We start from the raw sequence: 23,152 nt of genomic DNA on the forward strand, positions 1-23,152 counted from the left end.
CGTCAATTACGGGTAAACTGTGCAATTAGTTATTCTTTTTACCTACAATGCATGTGCCGTAAGATTTGATGTGACGAGAAATCTTGAAAAATTTTGGATTTTGGATGGGATCTAATCAGGGCCTTATTCAACCATCCAACAAATGGTTCCTCATTCACGTGGCAGGACCACCAGGAGAAATCAGACAATTCAGTGCTCTGCTCGGCAAATGCAAACGCAATTGCTGATGAAGGGCAACAGCAGCAATGCTCATCAGATGATCAAGCCCGCCCAACACTTTTGTTGATGAATCAATCAACCAAATGAAATCGATCACTTCAAGTACAAAACTACTTTTTTCCTTCTCTAATTAGAGTGCGTAGCCATGGAATGGCCTGGATCACATTCACAAGCCGATCAGGTTCCTGGAGGTGGTGACGCCGCCGTCCACGACGAGGTTGTGGCCGGAGATATATCTGGACTCGTCGCTGGCCAGGAAGAGCACCGCCTCGGCGATGTCCCTGGGTCTCAGCGTGGGGCCCTTGAGCGTGGCCAGCCCCCTGACCACCTCCTCCATCTTCTCCACCTCCTCGTCGCTGGGCACGGTGATGTCGAGGTCGAGGTCGGCGTCGCCGGCGTCGTCGTGGCCCTGGCGCCAGGCGTTGATGAGCATGGGCGTGGCGACGCCGAAGGGCGACACGCAGTTGACGCGGATGCCGTGCGCGCCGAGCTCGCAGGCCGCGTTCTTGGTGAGACCCACGATGGCGTGCTTGGAGGCGGTGTAGGCGTGTGGCCCCAGGCCGCCGAGCACCCCCGCGACGCTGGCGACGGAGACGATGCTCCCGGCGCGGCGCGGCGCCATGGCGAGCGCCGCGTGCTTCATCCCGAGCGCGGCGCCCAGCGCGTTGACGCGGAGCACGCGGTCGAACTCGCCCGCGTCGAAGGACAGGATGCTCTTGGCGGCGCGCGTCTGGCGGCCCAGCACCCCGGCGTTGTTGCAGTAGACGTCGAGCCGCCCCCCGTGCCGCGACAGCGCCCAGTCCACGGCGCGCCTGACGTCCTCCTCCACGGACACGTCGCAGCGCACGAAGCTGACCTGAGGGCCCAGCGCCGACGCCAGCGCCTCCCCGGCGGCGTCATCGATGTCCGCGATCACCACCCGGGCCCCGTGCTTCACGAACAGCCTCACGATGGCCTCGCCGATGCCGCGCGCGCCGCCCGTCACAATGGCCACCTTCCCGTCCAGCCTGCACGACAAACACAGGTCGCCACCGGCATTAGCCGCCACGGCAAACTCCAAGAAACCAGGGGGGCGGGGGCAGCAAACGAACGCACGCAGCTACTGTGCCATGGAAATGGAGACAGAGTAGTAAGTACCTCTTGGGCATAGGGGTGGGCACGACTGCGGCGCCATTGCCGTCCCAGCCGTGGTGCGACGGCGACATGACGGGCTGGTGCGCGTGCGCCATCTCGGGGCAGAGGTCGAGCGCCGGCATAGCTGCCGCGGCGTAGGAGGCGAGGCTAGCGTGCATGTATATGTCTCGAGTCTCGACCACAACTCACGCAGACACGGGAGGCGAGTACTGCGAGTGCGTTTGCGTCTGCTCCTCTGCTCGGCGGACCGGGCCGCTACTTATAGCGCCGGGAGCGGGCGAGGGCGGCACGTGTGGACTGGACTCTGGACAGAGCGGCACACAGTTCTCCGTCGCTCTTTCGTGCGCCCGTCGCGGCAGCACCCGGCACGTTCGAGGAAGTGTGGAACGCGAAACGGTGAGTCGGTGACCGAGCGGCTTCTGTTCCCGTCCAGCCGTCCGGTGACCGCGAGCGGTGAGCCAGAACCCCCCCGCAAGCATCTCCGTGGGGCGGCACGGGCTCCAGATGTGGACGTGCGGACCAGACAGACCGAGAGCCGTCGTCTCCCTGGAGAGTTTGGTTGGGCGGGACTGGTTGACCGTGCCAGTGCCTTGTGGCCTTGTGGGGAGGGGGAGGAGAGGCCGGGAGGTTCGGCACCGGCGCCGCGGAACCGCGAGAGAGGGGACTCGTGCTGGCTGGTACCGGGCCTGGACAGGTGGATCTGCGTACTCGGGGTTGAAACTTGTGCGTGGAGTCTTTGCTTACCTCGTGCGTGACCAGCTCAGATTGACGGATGTGTGGACGTGAAGGCTTGAGGCAGACGAGTTGTTGATCAGCAACCATCTTTTCTAGTGTCGTACAGTACTACAAATAAATGCTGTAGTAGACGGGTTGATCGGTCAAGAGTAGAACAATTGCTTCGCGGCCGGGTCAACTCCTGATAAGGCGAGACTTTCATGCGAATTTCATTTGCGTTAAACATAGACATTTTTTTTTATGAAACTCTCTTAGTTCGACTACCCCTCTCTACGAGGCATGAAATTAAATACCTATGAAATTCTAGATTGAAACTTTGCATTAAGAGATGATGTTTCATCTGAGTTTTATTTCATTGTATATGACATGACGGTTTTGAAAATAATATCGTGAAACTCACCACTGAGTCCTGCCTAAGGCCAGTCTCAGTGGGAGTTTCATCAAAGTTTTATTTGTATTTAATAAGTTGAAAGCTCTAGTTTGGTTTTGGTGAATTGATGAAACCCTAAATGCTAACCTAGTTTATCAAAGTAATTATGAGATAAGTGGCACTACTCCAAGTAATGAAGAAATTGTGAAGATCATGATGATGGTGATGTCATGGTGATGATTAAGTGCTTAGACTTGAAAAAAAGAAAGAGAAAAACAAAAGGCTCAAGGCAAAGGTATAAATGGGAGGAGTTATTTTGTTTTGGTGATCAAGACACTTAGAGAGTGTGATCACATTTAAGTTCGATAGCCGTACTATTAAGAGGGGTGAAACTCGTATCAGAATGCGGTTATCAAAGTGCCACTAGATGCTCTAACTCATTGCATATGCATTAGGATCTAGTGGAGTGCTAACACCCTTGAAAATATTTGTGAAAGTATGCTAACACATGTGCACAAGGTGATACACTTGGTGGTTGACACATTTGAGCAAGTGTTAGGAACTTCACCGACGCTGGGTCACTTAGTGACCAGACGCTGAAGGGTTGCGTCCGATCCTGCTGACGTAGCAGTGCACAGAGGAGACACCGAGTGACCGGACGCTGGGTGAGTCCGGTCGAGCATGACCGGACACGTCCGATCGTGAAAAATCGTTTCTAGATGCTTACTAGAAACGACCGGACGCTGAGGTCCAGCGTCTGGTCACTTCACAGCAGCGCGTCCGGTCATCACTTGACCATTGGAATCGGGCGCTCAGTATTTGAAGAGAGGGGACACGTGGCGTGCATCGCACGACCGGACGCTGGGGTCTTGCGTCCAGTCAATATGACCGGAGCATCCGGTCACCCCATGTTGTGCCCAGTGAAGGGGTACAACAACTCTATTTCGTGGGGCTTCTATTTAAGCCCCATGGCCGGCTGAAGCTCACTCTCTTGGTCATTTGCATTGACATAGCAACCTTGTGAGCTTAGCCAAAGCCCTCCCACTCATCTCCATCATTGATTCATCATCTTTGTGAGATTGGGAGAGAATCCAAGTGCATTGCTTGAGTGTTTGCATCTAGAGGTACTTAGTGTTCGTGTTTCACTGCGGGATTCGCTTGTTGCTCTTGGTGGTTGCCGCCACCTAGACGGCTTGGAGCAGCGAGGACCGTCGAGTGGAGGTTGGTGATTGTCTCCGGCTCCGATCGTGGTGATTGTGAGGGGTTCTTGACCTTTCCCCGGCGGAGAGCCAAAATGTACTCTAGTGGATTGCTCGTGGCTTGTGTGATTCTCATCTTGTGTTGGTTGTGCGGCACCCTATTGAGAGTTTGACGTTTGATGCCAATTAGTGCGTGAACCTCCAAGTGAGTGAATCGTCACAACAAGGACTTGCTCGCCGGTAAGCAAGTGAACCTCAGTAAAAAATCATTGTGTCATCATTTGATTTCGAGGTGATTGGTCTTCATTGTTATTCATTTTTGTGATTGATTGACTCCTTCCTCGACATGGCGGTATAACCTCATTGCTCACTCTCATTACATTACCGCAAACTTGTTGTCAAGCTCTTTAGTGTAGTTAGTTGTGAGAGCTTGTTGGTTTAATTAGTGTGGCTCTTTAGTTAGCTTTTGAGAGCACACTAACTTAGTGTAATGTCATAGCTATTGTGTGGATAAAAACTATATAAACTAGAATTGTGGTATGTGGCTTGCTATTTTAGTAGGCTAGCGCAACACTTGCTTCATCTCATAATTGTCTAACCGGTTTGTTAAGTGTTATTGTAGAAATTTTTTTAATAAGCTATTCACCCACCCTCTAGCCATTAGGACCTTTCATAAGCTGCCGCATAAGCTTTTTTGATGATATGGCAAGACTTTAAAGAAGAGAGAAAAAATGAGTTTCATGATGAAACTCTCTATGATTCATGGTATTAAATGTCTATCAAACTATAGAACAAAAATATCCATTAAGAATGGGGGTTTTCCCGTTCCATTCTACGTGACATGACAGCGTTGGAAACAACATCGTAAAACCATCCTATGAGACCGGCAGATCGGGGGTGCATGTTCTGTTCATCATACGAGGTCTCGACACTTGACATTACTATTACTGCAGCCAGCGGAGTCTACTGCTGCAGCTGGGTAGGTAGGTACCGACAGTTCAACGATCGGTTCCCGCTTGTGTGAGAGCTAGGAACTCTTCTTCTTCGTCGTCTGCCGTACGTGGGATCTCTCACTGTCTCAGAGTCCAGAGTCCAGCCGAGCCAAGCTGTTTGGTCTTTGACGATCTTTCTGAATATATTATATAACACTAGAATCGGCCAATCGAGCATGGTTCTCGACGAAAGTCAAATTCTTAGGTGGGTACAAAGGCGCCCTGTGGGGAGTTCTAGGTTCCCAAGCCACGCGATGAATGATGCATGATGGACTTGGACGTACCACGCCCTAGTTGATTTTTTTTTTTCATTTTTTCTCAATATATATAGATAGTGCATGGTCGCTCACGAGTCATGTCTTGGGGATTACGCGATCAGTTTGGTTACTACGCTTTGTGATATGCAAAGATACATTGCAATTCAAAACACCAGCCAGAACGCAACCACACAACACAAGAGCCATATAATTGCGGCATATTATACGTATATCCAAGTGGTGCTGTACATTGACAGCAGTGGACACTAGTACTAGTGCTTAATTCAAAGCCCAAAACCTAACTGTCCCATCGTACACATAACACATACACACAGGATTGGACTTGTCGTCGAACCAACAACAAAGCCCATAGCAAACGACGCGGAACAAAGTCAAAAGCGCCGACGAGGCAGCTCTCGTCGCAGCAGCAACCACGAAGCCCCCTCCGCCCTGGCTGGAGCTCGAACCGGAAGGTGGAAAAACGATCTGATTTGTTCTGCCCTTCCGGTTCCACCTTGCGGACGACTTAAACAATTGACCAAATCTTGGCCTCACCTAAACCCCTTTGATCGAATGAACAAGCTGACATATAGCGGTAGTATCCTGGTCCTGCCGTAGCCGAAAGCAACAAGGATCCCTCTGTCACGTTCACGTACACGTACATACAGCTGTGCTTTGTACGCATGCATTTTCTCTAGGAATCGCGACAAGGGCACAAAACTAGGAGTGGAAAAGTAGTGACGTGAGGCTGATGTCATTGCGCTAGTAAGAGCCTCGGTGCATGTTTGGACCACTTCGGCCGATTGGTGGATTCAAACAGGCTTGCTCCAGCTCGTGGAAGCAGTCAAGCAGTAGTTTTTACAGTTTACTTTTAATATTCTCACAGTCTACCCTCATGCAATCTAGGGATGTAGATCGAGTTGAAACGTCATCGTGACTTCTGCACTCCAACCTTTGTAATTTAAACAACTTTTATAATCTCTACTAGCTGATCCAAATGGTGGGTTCTTCAACGAGAAATGCAAGCGTTTCTGCATGCGGGAAAAGAAGCGAGGTTTGTGATTCAGTTCACCAGGACTCAGAAGTGACACTTGTGAATATATAAGAGCCAGCTAGAATGCTAGATATCCACGTCTAGTGATAAAAGATAGTGATATGATTAGATGAGTGATTAGTGTGCATGTGGACTTCTTTATGTAGCTCGTATCACTCGTGTACAATAAAGGACACATAATGTATAGAGTACCTCAACTTACATATACGCCCAAAAAGCGTATTCTCTTGACTATTTTCTCACCCAAAAAAATTCACTCGAGTCTTGAGAAATGGAGACCCAATATGGAGGTTAGTTTTATGCATGGCGTGTTAGGCGGGTCTGTTATTCTCTTGATGACTGCGTTTTGCTTAAACTAATCCCGCTTACAGCCAGCTCCGATCAGGGGCTAGGCTAGGCTAGGCTAGGCAAGAGACTAGCTAGCCATGTTCTGAATGCAACAAAGCCACGCAATCCTGCATTGTTAGCGATGCATGCAGCAGCCAGCTAGGTGGCCATCCAAGAGACAAGGGCTTTCGGCCAGTGAATCTTGGGCGCCTCAAAACTCAACAGACAGATCCGGCTGTTTAAACTGGACAATGACGGAGCTGCTGACCATGATCGTCTTTTAGCTGGCAACTCGGAGCGTGCGGCATGGATGTGGGAAGGGTGCGTAGGGCTTCTTTTCTGACCGCGCTTCGGCTCCTGCGGAGCCCTACCTAATAGTTTAGTAGAGGGAGCTGTTTTTCAGCGAAAAAAGTGTCATAGCTGTTTTTGAGGAGTCTAAAATTGTTCCTACTATAACTCAATAATCACTCCTTGCTCGTAAAACTCAATAATCACGATCTTTAGTGTGTTGACAAAGGACATGAGGGATTGAAGGATGTGACGGTGTTGAGCCTGAAAGTATTAGAAACAGATGCCTTGTATAATTAGAATAAAATATTTCACCTAACTTTTAAAAATTGATCATCATCAATATATAGTTGATCCCATGCTTATTAAATGGCAAGATAAATTATATGTGGACCATGTTTGGTTCCCAACAACTGGGTCTGTACGTTGTAAGCTTTGAGTTGTGGGAAAGCTGATGTGAGCTATGTGATGTGAAAAAGAAACAACTATGAAACCTGCCCTCTATATCTTTCATCTCCCTTGAAACAGTTGTAAAACATATCTCTGTTTATAAGCTGAAAGCTAAACTCTAAAAGCACGGTCCAAAGTGATGCGAAAAATGTACTATGCGAAAGCAGATTGTTCTAAAAGAACAGCTTCAGATTTCACCCTTTTGCTGGTTGGCGTTCTCCTTTCTTTTGGCAGCATAACCACTTTCGAGAAGCTAAACCAAATAGAATGTATAGTTCCTGCTTGTCGACTACCGCTATATATGATTGTTGTTATGCTCTCCACTCCTTGCCCCATCCCACGATGTTGACTTGTGGAACTGCAACTATTATTAAGGATTCTGTGAAGAAGGCAATGATTTCTGCTTGTGTGCCATCACATTAAGCTCACGAACTAGGGCCGCGTTCGGCTGGCTGGCCAGCTGTGGCTGGGCTGGCCAGCGCTCTCACAGTGGCACTGTTCACGCGAACGGTGTTCCCAAACAGAACAGTATTTTTCCCTCACAATAATCAGCCGGAACAGTATTTTGACTTATTTTTCAGTCCTACCGAACAACCTCTAGGAGGATGGGTAATAATACAACTAACCTTTGGGTGTATCTATATTTACAGCCCACTATCAATTGATCCGGTAGTTGGCTACTAGAACATACTTGCCCATTAATATATGGCCCACTTTCTAAATTTTTAGAGGCTTTTTTTATGCTTGTGCATTAATTAGTTGTAAACTTTCAACTCGCTTATCTTCTCTTTCATTCTCTCTCCTCCACCCCATAATAAAACCCACTTAGAGTCCCTTATTATACTTCTTCTAAGTCTCCCTCTCGGTTTGCTTCCTAGTTTGCCACAGTTAAACTAGGTTGAAGGAAAAAAGAAACTCGGTGGGGGACGAATCCCCATATCAAATGCATGTGATTATTGCTTAAATTTAGGAGAAGAAATAAAAACAATAACTCTCTAACGCGTTAGATACGTACAGGTGCATAGACACGTGTAGTGAATCCACGACGGGTGCCCATGGCTGTTTTATAGTTCTCACTATTTTTTTTTTCGTTGAACTGTACCTTAAGCTTATGGTAGCCAAACCTATTCCAATATCTTTTTCAACTGATTAAATGAAAAGCCGGGGAGGTCTCCTCCAGAATTGCTAAATTGAAACAATACTATATTTATGCATGCCATGTCTAGACATTTTTGCATTTGGACGAACCTGAAATTACCGATGGCACCTCATCTAAATAACTACATTGGAGTACTACTGTATTCATGGGCAAATTGTAGATGGATGGAATGCTCCATGGACTGAAAATGGGTAACGGCTAAGAGCATCACCAAGAGCCTTTCTAAGTCTCACTCTCTAAATCATCATTTGGAGAGCCATTTGCATAAAAATCGTTTTCTATATCTTTTCACTCTCCAACAGTATTTCTATATCTCATGCGTACTCTAGAGAGATATTCTCGTCTTCTACTCTTGGCTATCGAAAAATTCGAAATAGAAGATGGCTATATTTGGATAACCATTTAGATAAGCGGTTGAAGGGTAGTTTCTACTAAAATCTCTATTCCTGGCATTTAGAAAGGATATAGAGAGTCTTTTGGAAATGCTCTGATACAAGCAACAATAGGAGCAGAAACCACACAATTTTGTCTAAGATGGTGTAATGACCCGCGTGAGTCATGACCTGATTAACAAGTAGATCCTTGGTGGATCTGTATCCCAAGTCAGCATTTAAATGATGTACGGACCAACCTCTAATCTACACATCATCCCCGCATAATCAGCTTGGAGATCTAAAAACAAACACATAATTAGCTTCGAGGCTGGCTGGCACTAGTACTGTTTGGACATGATACAATAATGTGGTTGGAAAGATTTGCATAGGCAGTGGGTGAGGCACACTGAAATATCAAAATGGATCGAAACTTAGGGGGGTGTTTGGTTTCTCCTCCTAAACTTTAGTTACTGTCCCATCGGATGTTTAGATACATGTATGGAGTATTAAATATAAACTAATTACGAAACTAATTGCACAGCTTGCAACTAATTTGTGAGACAAATCTTTTAAGGTTAATTAGTCCATGATTTGACAATGTAGTGCTACAGTAAATGTGTGCTAGTGACGGATTAATTAGGCTTAATAAATTTGTCTCATGGAGTGCCGACGGATTCTGTAATTTGTTTTTTTTATTAGTATCCGAACACCCCATACGACATTCTCACATGACACCTCCTAAATTTTAGTCACGGAATCCAAACACCCCTTTAGAAAAACGGTATAGTTATTTAATTGATCGAGGCAGTCAATGCACTATACCTAAACACGGAGATGCCAGACGTACGTGTGCATGATAGAATTGTAGAAGAACGCTCGATCAACAAAAGGAAAAGTACATAAGGCGAACACGACACATCCATTCTTTGATTTGAACACGCACATCCATTCTTCGATTTGGTTCGATATGAGGCATAAAATTCTTTTTAGACGCACGCTCATTCTTCGCTTTGGTTCGGTCGAGTCAAAAATAGATCGCCCTTTTTTACCAGCACTAGCAGACTGCAAAGTTTGAACGAGCAAGCATGCATTTGTACGTGGATGAATCCAATTCCGATCATCCTTCCAGACGCTGGGTTCGGAAGCCTCGGAGCAGGGAGCAAGGGTGCTTGTCTTTCGGCTCTTTAAAAGTACATGGCTTGGGCTCTAAGTTTATGACCTGCCTGACTGCCTCGTCCTCGACGACCACTGGCTGAGTTGACTCGTCTGGTCAAAGGTCAGAGCCCTGAACGAAACTCAGAGGCTCCAGCCTCGAGGTCTACAAGGTGGAGTCATCGTCTTACCATAATACTCCCTTCGTCCCAAAAAAAAAAAATTATATGAAACATGCTAGTCAAATTAGCTCAACTTTAACCAAATTTATATTGAATAGTACTAATATTTATCTTTTTAAATAAATTTATTATGAAAATATATCGTATAACTAATCTAATGATATTTATTCTAATGTACGTACTTAATGATGGACCACTGATATTACTAATTATTCTGTTACTTAATATCGGTTTGGTGCATCGACTTTGGATTACTAGGGTTTGTTTGGTTCCTTAGACTGAATTTTAGTCTATGTCCCATCGAATATTTGGACATATGCATGAAGTATTAAATATGGACTAAAAAATAACTAATTACATAGATTGCGACTAATTTGCGAGACGAATTTTTAAGCCTAATTAGTTTATGATTTGACAATGTGGTGCTACAGTAAATATGTGCTAATGATGGGTTAATTAGGCTTAATAAATTCGTCTCGTAAATTAGTCTTCATCTGTATAATTAGTTTTATAATTAACTCATATTTAATCCTTCTAATTAACATCCAAACGTCCGATGTAACATGGACTAAAATTTAATCCGTGGAACCAAACACCCTTCCCGTATTTCGATCATCTCCTCTGATGGCTGATGGCAACTCCGCAACGACGCTCGCTCCGATCCGATCCGTTGGTTGACTGGACCCGCTCGCGTTCGTCAGGCTATAGCCTCTGTGCGAACATCGTCTGACGACGTCCTTACCAACTTCCATGCATTGCATGGTGGGTAGCTCTAAGGCCAGTCTCAATGGCTAGTTTCACTACACTGTTTTCCAACATGGCCACATCATCTAGAGTGGGATGAAACAATGAATGAAACAACCTTCACAGTACAGCGTTTTATTTTACCAATTCCAAAGCTAAGTAAAGCATTTAATTGCTGCAGGATGCTGGGATCATATGCACCATATGCATCGTGTAGCCACTTCCACACATTCAGTAGCTGCTTTCTCGTCAAAGGCAAAATTGGGGGCATGGCCCTCCATCCAGCTCCTTGCGGTGGCCGTGCTGGCACATACGAACTCGGCACAGCAGGGGTGGTGGAGAAGGCATGAACGACGGGGGCGGGAAGGATTGGGGACGGGGCAGGAAGGAGGGCGGGAAGGATTGGAGTCACGTGCCCGGAGCATGGGATCAGTCGGATGAAATTTTCCGCCTCAACGCTGGTTTCACGCGATTTCCAACGACTTGGAAATGGAGGCCTTGTTTAGTTCACCCCCAAATTCTAAAAAGTTGTTACAGTACCTGTCACATCGAATGTTTGCGGCCCGTGCATGGAGCATTAAATGTAGACGAAAAGAAAAACTAATTACACAGTTTGGTGGGAAATTGCGAGACGAACGTTTTAAGCCTAATTAGTCAATGTTTGGACACTACTCCCTCCGTACTCGAATTAGCTGACGTTTGGGACAGGATTACGGTAACCAAGAAGTCATTAAGTAGGGGTTAGTTTTCCTGCTTTGCCCCTATTAAATAGCACTGCGGTTGTTTCCTTGACACCAGCCTGGTGTAGCCCGAGTGGTGTGATCTCCGCGGCCCGAGGCAAGTGGTCTACGGTTCGATTCCTGCAGTCACTCTTTTTTTTTGATTGCCAAGCCATTTTGCATGGCACTGTTCCATTGCATGGCGCTTGCTAGCGGTCGATTTTGGCCGTGCGTTCAGCGGGTTTGGCCGTGCGCGCCCTCGTTTTGGCCATGCGCGCTAAAGCTTTCAATTTGGCGCTTTTTTTTCGTTGCTGGCATCGTGCGTCTGTTCATATACCCCTTCCTATTTAACCAGGCAGCTACTAGTACTCCATTGCTTTCCCTGCCTTGCTTCCCTACCTTGCTTGCTGCTACACTGAGTTTCATCTCGCAGAGCATGAAGATGATGACGGTGACGCTTTTTTTGATCTCAACGAGCCTCCGTTGGAGCATGGCAACGGTATGTTCTTTTCTTTTTGGACATGAATTGTTTCCGGTGGAGCCTCCGTTGGAGCATGGCAACGTTATGTCCATTCTTAGCATTTTCTTTTATTTTTGGACAGGAATTGACTTGAACTTGCCACTAGATGAATTTGGAGCTGTAGATTTTGATTATTTACATAACCCCGCTGGTAAGCATGGCTATATTTTATTATTTTCCCTATATTTAGATTATGCCGTGACTACTTATTACTATTACAATGCTTCTTTCCCCCCCCCCCCTATATTTAGATTATGCCGTGACTACTTATTACTATTAGAATGCTTGTTTTTTTCCCCTATATTTAGATCATGCCGTGATAACTTATTACTCTTGGAATGCTTGTTTCCCCCCCCTATATTTAGATCATGCAGTGATAACTTATTACTATTAGAATGCTTGTTTTCCCCCTATATTTAGATCGTGCAGTGATAATATATTACTATTAGAATGCTTGTTTTCCCCCCCTATATTTAGATAATGCCGTGACTATTAAAATGCTTGTTTTTTTCCTATTGCTAGAACAAGTAAACCAACCGAAGCATGACTATTCTGATCATACAAGACAACAAGTGTACCAAGCACTATTGATGAGAAGCAAGAATGGGAAACTAGGCAAGCACGATACAAGAATTGTTGGTGATCGATTTGGAGTACATATTCGAACAGTTCAGCGCATATGGAAGCAAGGTAAAAACCAACTTCGTCAAAACATTCCGGTCAAGGTTCCTAATCTAAAGAAAGGTAGATGTGGCCGTAAAGCAATCCCTCTTGATTTGGAAAGGTTGAGGGCCATTCCTCTCCAACAAAGAATGACCATACAAGATTTGTCTAGTAGACTTGGTATTAGCAAAGCTAGGATTCAAAGGTATTTGAAAAAGGGTTTGCTTAGGCGCCACTCTAGTAGCATTAAACCTTATCTCACTGATGCTAACAAGAAGACTAGGTTGAAGTGGTGCATTGACATGATTGACCAAGGTTTGCTTGATGATCCAAAGTTCAAGGATTTGTTTGACTTTGTGTTTATTGATGAGAAGTGGTTCTATCTCCATCAAAAATCGGAGAGGTACTACTTGCTACCCGAGGAAGATGAACCACATCGCACTTGCAAAAACAAGAACTACATCCCTAGGATCATGTTCTTGTGTGTAGTTGCTCGGCCAAGATTTAGAGATGGAGAATGTGTGTTTGATGGCAAAATAGGTTGCTTTCCACTAGTCACTTTTGAACAAGCTATTAGACGAAGTCACAATCGTCTACGTGGAGAGCAAGTAATCAAACCAATTCAATCAATCACAAGGGAGGTGATAAGAGATTTCATGATAAATAGAGTGTTGCCTGCAATTAGAGCCAAGTGGCCAAGAGAAGATGTTCACAAGCCAATTTTCATACAACAAGACAATGCTCCTTCTCATTTAAAAGTGGATGATCCTCAATTTTGTGAGATTGCTAAGCAAGATGGGTTTGACATTCGGCTTATATGTCAACCACCCAATTCTCCAGATTTTAATATTCTAGATTTGGGTTTCTTTCGAGCTATCCAAGCTATTCAATACAGCAAAAATGCTAAGACAATGAAAGATCTAATTCCGGTAGTGCAGCAGGTAAATGATCATCCATTTGTTTGTTTCAATACAATAAAGATTCTAAGACAATGAAAGATCTAATTTCTTGCACACATTTCTTGCAGGCATTCTTGGAGTACAGTCCATGGAGAGCAAACAGGATATTTGTAACACTACAAACTGTTTTGAAGGAAGCGATGAAGATTAAAGGTTGCAACAATATAAAGATTCCTCACTTGAATAAACAAAGACTAGAGAGGGAAGATAGGCTGCCATTGCAAATCCCTTGTGAACCTTCCTTGCTAGCTGAAGCAATTGCAAATCTCCCTGCTTGAAAGCATTAGAAATAGCAAGTTAGCTTTTGCACTTTACTGATCTTGTAGTGGCAGCAAGCATGTTCGTAGCAAATTAGAAAAAGACATGTACCTTACTGTTCTTTGCTTGCATCTTGTTTCAGCTTTGCATGTTCCAACTTCTTTGCATCTCTGATCTTGTCCAACTTGTTGATGACGTGCTCTGGCAGAATGATGGTGTTACCATCCATTTGAAGTTTGCAGGCATCTGGGATGTAGATCTCACAGTCGAACTTGTCCAGGTAGTCGAACCATTTTGCTGTCCTATCATAGTCTTCATGTAAGAGCCCACAACGGGCACACCGGCGAGCTTCGCGGCGAGCTCGATAGCATTCCTCTCCGAAGACGCCGCCGGCATGGAACGTGCTGCAGCGAGGACACGGAGGCTCGACGGAGTCCGGCACCATCTCGACGGAGGCCGCGACCTGCTTGACGGAGTCCGCGAACACCTCCTCCGAGCCCGTGATCACCTCCTCGATGGAGTCCAGCACCTCTTCGACGTCCGCGAACGTCTCATCCGAGTCCGCGAACACCGACGCCGAGCCCGCGAACAGCTCTTCCGAGGCGAGCTCCTTGGAAACCGGCACGAGCTCGTCGGAGACAGCCACATCCGCCGAGCCCAGAGCCGCCGACGAGGCCGCGACATCCTGCGACGAGCGTGCATACGATCTACCGACGAGCGCGTGGCCAGCGGCGAGCGTGCGTGCAGGCGACCGAGCCATCCGTGGCGGCGAGGAACGGCACCAAACCCTAAACCCTAGACTGTGGCGGCCGGCGAGGAGCAGCGAGCGTGCAGACGGAGCCGAAGGAGGCGAGGGAGAGGCGAGCATGCAGAGGGAAGACGAATGAGGTGAAGTTAATCGTGGGAGCCGCGCATGCCGTGATGAATGCAGGCGAGCGGGTGAGTAACGAGGAGCCGCGCATGCCGTGATGAATGCGTTGCCGGATTAGACGCGAGGGGGCGCTTGACCAAGGGCATTCACGTCAAATGAACGTCCCGCGACACCAGAACGACAGCAAATTTGAAAACGACCACCGAGCGTAGAACGACAGGAAATTCGAGTACGGAGAGAGTATTTGCCAAATAAAAACGAAGGTGCTACAGTAGTTCCAAATTCCAAATTTCGCGAACTAAACAAGGGCGGAGCTCACTTGTGTGGTAGGGATGAAACGTTTCCCTCTCTCTCCTCCTCGTTTCATGCAAAAACTCTAAATCTGCTGATGTGTCACCCTATTTAATGCGCATAAAACCCCATAAAATGTCCATTGAGACCGGCCTAATAGCTCCTTCCCAACGCAACACTGATCATTTCCGTACCCGAGAGTCAGATATAGCAGATGCCTGATCTGATGCCCAGTTCGTGTGCTGCCAGTGCCAGAGAAGTGAGTGCCACTAGTAGTAGCAGGCAGCAGCGCATGCAACTGGCTGTAATCGACGTCTTGTCTGGCTAATCAGAGGCTCAGAAAAAGCAGTGCCGCCGGCTTATCCTGGCTTATAATAAATACGGAGTACTCCATAAGCTTACTACAACCCCACTAGACCCACTTGTGGGGCTGCAAAAGGCGACGCTTGCGTTGCGTGCGCTGTTCTTTTCCTGGAAGCGGAAGCGGATGGTGCTGTCTCGGCAGGGGAGGTGTTGTGAGGAACTTGGGCGCAAAACCAACGGCCCCGACAGCTAAAGCTAGCGAGATTTTTTTTTTTGAGAATGCCAAACTAGCGAGATTTTTTTTTTTGAGAATGCCAAGCTAGCGAGATTAAGCAGAGGAATGCAACTTGGACACCAGAGGATGCTGCGATGCAAATGAGAGGGAGATTGGCTTGCATAGTGCTGGCAGTAGTGCAACAACGTAGCCATGTATGCACGGATGATTATGATTATTCCGGGCTGCATTATTGCAGTGCAGGCTGATATCCTGAGATGCGAGCCGGAGCAAAAAGAGAAAAAAAAAATCCAACCTTTCCAGGATTCCAGGACGGGGTGATCTGATGCATGGATCGACGAAGCCAACAGCTTCCAGGAACGCTGCATGGCCGGGCTGGCTGCAGCTTTGGCAACTGGCCTCTTGCATTGTTTGAGCAACACCCATCTCTGATGATTGATGATGTGAAGCTCAGCGGTAAATTTCAACGAGTGTTGGCTACGGCCTCTCATCTGATCTCACGACTAGCCTCGAACACTATTGACACGGTAAAAATTGGATTCGCTTTCCTCTAGCAGCAGGTAGCATCGTTGGTCACTAACACTTGGCAGCTGGCACAATGCCAAAACTCCAGCACAACTACTAGTAGTAATGCTCAAAACTACTGCCACCGCCTTATCCCCGGGTTTAAAATTTACTCCCACTTGAACTTGAATGCGCTGTCGTTTTCCTGTAAGCGGAAGTGGCGCTGTCATGGCGATCAGCACATTTTTGGGCTCCAAATTAACGGGCCCGGGACAGCTACCAAGATCAAGCAGGGCCACTGTTCGATTTTTTAAGTGGATTAGCAGAGCAACTTGGGCGCTAAACTCCAAACATTCAAGGTGGGCTTACGTGGCGTGCTTTCCGACCTTGGAGAGGAAAATGGAAAAACAATCCAGACGTTACATGGATCCAGGACGCCCGTTCAAGGAAATTCCGCTGCTGTCGCAAAGCAATTAACTGCTCGCTCTGTTTGGCAAACGCCTGGCCAGTCAGGCACACGCACACTACAGATAGCCTCTAATCTAAAGAGTAAAGACACTGCTAAGGGGTGGCCGTTTGAATTATGATGTACTGTACGCAGTAAAAAGTTTGACTCGTGCTAGTCGTCCTGAGAGCCAAGGCCAGCCTTCCGTCATCAAAGCAAGATTCAGAGCACTTCAAACCTAAGGAGGACGACATATGGTGCTCGGTTTTACACACAACCTGTAGCTATTTTCTTCGCTTTTTGACTTGGGCAAAAGTTAGAGGAACGAAAATGAGGCTGGCAAAACACTAAGTCCAAGAAAATGAGGCCTGGAGGATGAATACGTAGTGGGGTAGTAGCTGAAAGAAAGTCAAAACCTCATATCGTACTAACACGTAAGGGACTGATTCAAACGCAAGAGTTTCGGACACCGCACATCAGTTTTGCTCAAGAATTCACCGATGTATAGGTGTGTTTGGGTGCTTCAGTAACCCAACCTTCTCCGCAGCAATAGGGTTGGCCCAGAAAGTGTTTCGGAAACCAGGCCGCTATTCGGCCCAGAACCGTTACCGCCCACAACCCACACACAGGACAGCCGTAGTGTCCCAGCCCAAATACACCGCCTCGGGCCATCTATTCACCCACACCGACTTGGAGCGGGCCCCGGAACAAGAGAAATCAGACCAGAGAAAGGAGCCAACACGCTCTCGCGCGTGGCAAGATTTTACCGGCCCGAAACCGAAAGCACACGCAGCAATCTCTGCGTGTCTTCTTCGTCTTCGGCGGCGCGGCGGCGGCAGCAGCGGAGGTGGTTGAGGAGATGCTGTCCGGCGACATCCCCCCGAACCAGACCATCTACCTCAAAAACCTCAACGAGAAGGTCAAGAAAGAAGGTACCGCTCTCGTCCGCCTCCACACGCCGAGTTCCTCCTAAAACCCTAGGTTCCCGATCTGGGTATTAGCTCGGCGTCGCGTCGCTCTAGGGTTTGGTTAGCTCCCTTGTGTGTAGTGTGCGATTTTGAATGTTTTGGGATTTTGGCTGCAGCAGAGTTCGAAATTGATAGGTTTTGAGCTCCTTTTATGCTTTAACTATGTCTCCCTGGGCCATGTCAGCTTTCGACATTAGGGAAAACTCGTGCTATCCGTATGCCAGAAACCCAGTTGCACATTTAAGTGCGTTTTGATCCACGGACTCGGGAGAAATTCGTTAAATTCTTGTCTTCTTCCACAGAACAAGAACATTGCGCATTTGCCGTGATGGCCTAGCGACAACCCTGCTCAAAAGGTCAGGGGTGTAGTGTTGATTGTACTGGGAGTCATATGTGTGGCCGAGTAATATCACTGCCCAGTGACCAAAACCTCCTAAACGTGTTAATGAATACAATATCTCTATTTTGTTTGATCAACATGAACCATTGTTTTGTTCATTGCTGAAATGCATGTTGTCTTCTGCGCAGAGTTGAAGAGATCGCTGTATGCCCTGTGCTCACAGTATGGAAGGATACTGGATGTGGTGGCCCTGAAAACTCAAAAATTGAGGGGGCAAGCATGGGTGGTGTTTAGCGAAATTACAGCTGCTACCAATGCTTTCCGTGGATTGCAAGACTTTGATTTCTACGGCAAAAAAATGGTATTCCACCTTTATTTTATTTGATAATTTTCCTGAGTCTTTTATCTTTTGTTTTTCCTTTTCATGCCATGAGGTGCATCATAGATTTGTTTTTCCTGGTCATTTTGTTTGTATGTTGAGTGTAGCAATATCCTACTTTGAGTATTGAGCCAAACATTAGAGCAACTCCAATTGACTCTGTATATCCTTACTAAATGCTATTAATAGAGATTTTGGTGAAAAACTACCCTTCCAATAGCTTCTCTAAATGGTTATCCAAATATAACTATCTTCTATTCCGGATTTTTCGCTAGCAAAAAATAGAAGACGAGAATGTCTCTCTAGAGTGCACATGAGATATAGAAAAATTGTTGTAGAGTCAAAAGATATAGAAAGCGATTTTTATGCAAATGACTCTCCAAATGATGATTTAGAGAGTGAAATTTAGAAAGTCTCTTGAAGATGCTCTTAGTGCAGGGTAGGCCTGCAAGAGTTTAAGTTTTGCAATTTGCTCTGCGATTTATTGCTCAGTTGAGCATCCATGTGTTTCGAGACATCTAGTTGCACATAATAACTGGTCAGTGTTGAAGCGGAAAAGGCTTACCTTTCTCAATACTTTTATTGAATGTTGAGTTCCATAGAGTGATAGGATAGGCACACGTTCTTTATATTTTTGGATCAGCGCACATCTTTGTTTTTGTTTTATATAGGAAGTATGCACACGTTTCCTCTTATATCTAAGCGCTAAACAACTGAAGGACATATCCTTGTCTAGTGTTCTTGGTGAAGCGTCTTGTTTCTTTACCTTTAAGGTCAAACAAATATTTATCCTACCGTCTAGTCACATTATATTTTAAGAAATCAGGATTGGAGGCTTAATAATATGTGCTGTCATGTATGAGGGTTCAGAACTAACTTCTTAATTTTTCTTCCCTTGTACAGCGAGTACAATATGCAAAAACAAAATCAGATTGTATTGCAAAAGAAGATGGTACTTATGCTCCTAAGGAGAAAAGGAAGAAGCAAGAGGAGAAAGGTAACTCTAACTACACATCTACATCGTTGAGCTATTATATTCCTGATCATGGTTTATGTGACAAGGCCTGGTGTTTCAGATGTTATAACTGATCAACAATACTGGTTTATATGTTAGGTTACTAAATGTGTGTAATTCTGTATCTGAACTAAATATAAAATTAACCTTTCCTCGTTGTTTGGGATAGTGAACTATGACTTATGTCCTTGAACTTACATGTTGTTCCACTTATCTTATTCTGTCTAAACTTGAGCGCCCTCCATTTTGGGGGCACGTCTAGTTTGTTTGCTGGCATTGCTCACCTTGCATGGCTGGGCAAGGCTAGCCTTGTTAGGGCTGGAGAGCCAATTTGGCTTGCTTGAGTTGGCATGGAAAATGCTGTACATCGAAATGCTTTGTTCAATGCCAAATTGTCAATTCCTTGCTTAGGCTACACAGTAGCCAGTAAAAGATCCAAACACACCCTTGGTCTCTAACTTGCAAAAGCAGTTAACTTAGGTCCTATCTTATCAGTGCGATTATATAACTTAAAGGAGTTTATGCTAAATAGCCTTTAGTATCATATGCAATTTTAGGGACCTGAATTGATGACCTCTGCTGTTTCGTATGCGGGAGTCTGTTATTTCATGGGCATGTGTTTGGACAGCTAGCTAGTAGTTGGTCAATGGGAAGCAGTCCAGTGTTACATCCTATTTCTGTCATAGTTCTTCATATATGGGTCTTGTTTATTTCTTTGCCATGGCTCTATTTGAGTTATGGGTTCAGGAATTAATTTTGTTATCCTCTATTTTTACATTTGGAGTGTTGAAAAATGTGCACTTACTAGTTTTTCAACTTACCTCTTGTTTCTGTTTTAGCTGCTGAGAAAAAACGACGAGCAGAAGAGGCACAACAAGCTGGCCCCAATGCTTCTGCTGCCCAAAGCAATGGAACTGTAAGTTTACTTCTGCTTTAGAAGCCCTATTTCCTTTTAACTGCTGCTTTCATGCTTTGTTATTTAATAAGGCTGTCACAGTACTAGCACAACTGTTGTTTCATTGCATTACCGAATTTTGCCTATTCTACTAGGCCACTAGCCTGTCCTTTGTTAGACCTCATGTATTTTAGTGCTGCATTTAGCTATAATAAAGTTTATATTGTGTTCGAGTCATCTTATTTGTGCCCATGTACACATGAAGGTCTATGGCTTATTGTTATGTGATTAGTTTGGTTCTATGTTCATAATATAAAAAGTCTGCATATGCATTTCACTGCTCAGTATTTTTTTTAAATGTCTGAATGACCTAGTGACATGGGTTAGGACTACCATTATTTTGACAGTGATAGTAAATGTCTTTCCAACCTATCTGAATGGGTTTGCACTAGATTGCTTTGCTTTTAGGGACCAATTGTAAGTATAAAGGCTTACTATGTCAGGATCTGACTATGTTCAAGCATTTCTTGTGGCCTATTTGGATGTTGTAGTTTTAGAAAACTTTGGTATCAAGAAACTGTAGTTTTATAAGCAATTTACCTCTGCCTATATTGTACTTGACAGTTAAGAATTGCTAATTACTGTTGTGGTTGTCATTTTATTTGCAGTAGTTTTTTTTTGTTCTTTCGGCCATTCTATTTATCTTTAATAAAAAAAAAGAAAATCAAAGTGGAACGCTAATATCCTTTTTTAATAAGGTTAGCAGATAGTACTTTTACTGTTTTACTTCCAGAATTCTTTTTGCCCTAACTCCTGTCACCTGGGAGGTGAGGACAGGCCTGCCACTGATTTGGTACAATTAGGTCGTATTTTAAAGATTTAGATTAGATTTGGATAAACAATACCTGTTAGGTTCAGAACTGTACATAAAGTTGCCAAAAATCAGCATATAGGTGATGTTAGATGGGGTTCCTAGGAAAAAAATTAGAGTACAAAGCACCAGACCCATCCACTTCTCACTGAGTTCAACCACCAACATTTAGTTGTAGCAGTTACGCGAATCTCAGTGGTATCATTGAAAGATTCAAGGCAGCGTTGGGAGTTTATGAATTTTGTCTACAACTGTAAAGTTTTGTTTGAGTTTTATTGGTCTATGTGGTCATGGCGGAAAAGAGACTACTGTCTGCTCACTAAGGTGTTTGTTAAGTATTCTGAGAGTGAGACTAATCCAAGACAACCACTTGTGTTCCCATATTTAATTCTGGTTTAGGTACATTAGCTCACCCATGTGTTGATAAAATCTGCTGTCATGATTTCTCCCATCTAGCCATCAAGACTCAACTATCAAGCTCACGTTAACGACTCTTCATCTTACATGATGTGGATGTAATGGGAGATTAGTTAGGAAGATTTCATATTCTTCCGTTGGTCCAATAGCCTTCCTGAATGGATCGGCATCCTTATGTATAATAATGTATTTGAATTGAAACAAGCCTAATGTAATTTCATATCTAAGACTTCAACTAATGAAATGTCTATCACTGAAGTTCTCAAATTGACCTCAGTGTTAGTTTCTTTATGCGCCTACTAATGTTTGAGCTTTCTTTGACAACTTGTATACAGGGCTATCAAGCATCTCGTCTGGGCAAGGTTTCACAAGAGCCACCTGCTCCTCCGAACAACATCCTCTTCATCCAGAACTTGCCAGACCAGACCACGAGCATGATGCTCCAGATCCTGTTCCAGCAGTACCCTGGCTTCAGGGAAGTCCGGATGATCGAAGCCAAACCTGGCATTGCTTTTGTGGAGTTCGAGGACGACGGCCAGTCCATGGTCGCGATGCAGGCTCTCCAAGGCTTCAAGATCACCCCAGAGAACCCCATGGCTATATCCTATGCCAAAAAATGAGAGGACCCTCGGGAATCCCTGTACTCGTAAGATTTTTGGCTCCGCCTTTCCGAAATCAAGCCACAGTATCTGCTTTCCGGCCATGTATTTTTGGAAAGCACTTGCTTAATTTAGAAGTTTAACTCTTGCCACTTTTAAATCAGGTTTGGTCCTCAGTCTTTATGTTAACTCTGCTTTTGCTCTTGTCAAGTCTGGTATTGTGCCTATATAGGCTGTCTTGATTATCTGTTTGTTGCCTACAGTGGTAGAAGCTGGACGGGTCATGGCCGTATCTCTCGCTTGAAGGCGAAGGGAAAATCATGCCCCCATATCTCCCCCCTGGTCAAGGTGAATGAGTTGTATGTGATGTGCCCATAGTATATTGCCAGAATCAGAGGTGTCGACCAAGTAGTCGCAGGCATGATTGCTGAACACGTTTTTTTTTTTTTGAAACATGGTGAACACGTATTTCAGTAGTGGGATGGTAGGTTTCGTGGCGGCCTTTTTCTAATGGAATGGGAGGCGTGCAACCTTCTATTCCTACTATTTGGCCATTATGGGATTGCTGTTGGCTTCGTGGCCCTCAATTAGCCTGTTAGGTTTGTGTATGAGTAGCTTTGAAGTCGATGAATGTGCGTGTGTGCGCCATGCGCGCCATGCATCTGCATGTTTGTTCGTTGCGCGAGCGGTCGGCAATGCTGTAGGCTGCGGCGTAGACGTGTGTGCTCGTAGCCTCGTAGTCGTAGGTTTTAGCTTTGCCCGGTCCCTTTTCTGGGTGTGCGCCTCTGTTGTTGGTGCTCACCCGTCACCCGTGTAAGCTATGCTACTGTGCTGGTCTTATCTGGTTGGAATAGGTGGACGGTTTGGGGTTTGTCGCTGGTCCTGGCGCCGTTTTGTTGTGGCCAATCAAGCATCAAAATCTTGTAGCCTTGTGAATAGTGATCTTGTCGTGTAATGCGCGGGAAGGGATCATGTGACGCATCTTTTGCATGCCCTGGAGGATTTACCTCTCGACCACAGACAGGCTGGGTAATGTGGATTAATTCGCTGTTGATACTGACGGTAGCGCGGTAGTAAAAAGAGTTTTCGCAAGTCATACGATGTACGCACGAGTTTCAAGTAAATATATATGCCGCCCAGTACTACGTCATGGCGATGATGTGCATGGAAAGATCGGGGTCGGTAGCTATAATTGCTCTCGGGTGGATGATGGGGGATGTTCCTTATACAATATATATAATGGAAAAACAGTGAGGTGTGTCTA

General features: G+C 45.5%; 2 protein-coding genes across 4 annotated transcripts; one reads left to right on the forward strand and one right to left on the reverse strand.

The window, feature by feature from the left end:
* Nucleotides 1-277: 277 nt before the first annotated feature.
* LOC136496296 (sex determination protein tasselseed-2-like) lies at nt 278-1,903 on the reverse strand. The gene is made up of 2 exons (XM_066491946.1): nt 1,357-1,903; nt 278-1,226 (listed from the first exon to the last, which is right to left on the reverse strand). Exons 1-2 carry the CDS (start codon nt 1,509-1,511, stop codon nt 386-388), a joined length of 996 nt encoding a protein of 331 aa, XP_066348043.1. The 5' UTR covers nt 1,512-1,903; the 3' UTR covers nt 278-385.
* A 15,232-nt stretch (nt 1,904-17,135) lies between these two features.
* On the forward strand, nt 17,136-22,431 carry LOC136496304 (U2 small nuclear ribonucleoprotein B''). 3 transcript variants are annotated; one of them, XM_066491962.1, is made up of 6 exons: nt 17,136-17,336; nt 17,901-18,073; nt 18,995-19,088; nt 19,946-20,022; nt 21,625-21,935; nt 22,152-22,431. In XM_066491962.1, exons 1-5 carry the CDS (start codon nt 17,264-17,266, stop codon nt 21,907-21,909), a joined length of 702 nt encoding a protein of 233 aa, XP_066348059.1. In that variant the 5' UTR covers nt 17,136-17,263; the 3' UTR covers nt 21,910-21,935; nt 22,152-22,431. The 3 variants fall into 3 exon arrangements, 2 of the variants coding, with proteins under 2 accessions (XP_066348059.1, XP_066348051.1); XR_010769031.1 differs by having other exon boundaries at nt 17,138-17,336; nt 21,625-22,052; nt 22,152-22,421; XM_066491954.1 differs by lacking the exon at nt 22,152-22,431 and having other exon boundaries at nt 17,138-17,336; nt 21,625-22,077.
* The last annotated feature ends 721 nt before the right edge of the window (nt 22,432-23,152 follow it).

Source organism: Miscanthus floridulus, chromosome 1 (assembly GCF_019320115.1).
Source record: "Miscanthus floridulus cultivar M001 chromosome 1, ASM1932011v1, whole genome shotgun sequence".
Taxonomy (NCBI): Eukaryota; Viridiplantae; Streptophyta; class Magnoliopsida; order Poales; family Poaceae; genus Miscanthus; species Miscanthus floridulus.

Coding starts and splice junctions, on each gene's coding strand:
- LOC136496296 (XM_066491946.1), bottom strand. CDS start 1,511: ATGCACGCTAGCCTCGCCTCCTACGCCGCGGCAGCTATGCCGGCGCTC. Junction 1,227..1,356: donor CCCACCCCTATGCCCAAGAG/GTACTTACTACT, acceptor TTTGTCGTGCAG/GCTGGACGGGAAGGTGGCCA.
- LOC136496304 (XM_066491962.1), top strand. CDS start 17,264: ATGCTGTCCGGCGACATCCCCCCGAACCAGACCATCTACCTCAAAAAC. Junction 17,337..17,900: donor CGAGAAGGTCAAGAAAGAAG/GTACCGCTCTCG, acceptor TCTTCTGCGCAG/AGTTGAAGAGATCGCTGTAT. Junction 20,023..21,624: donor CTGCCCAAAGCAATGGAACT/GTAAGTTTACTT, acceptor ACTTGTATACAG/GGCTATCAAGCATCTCGTCT.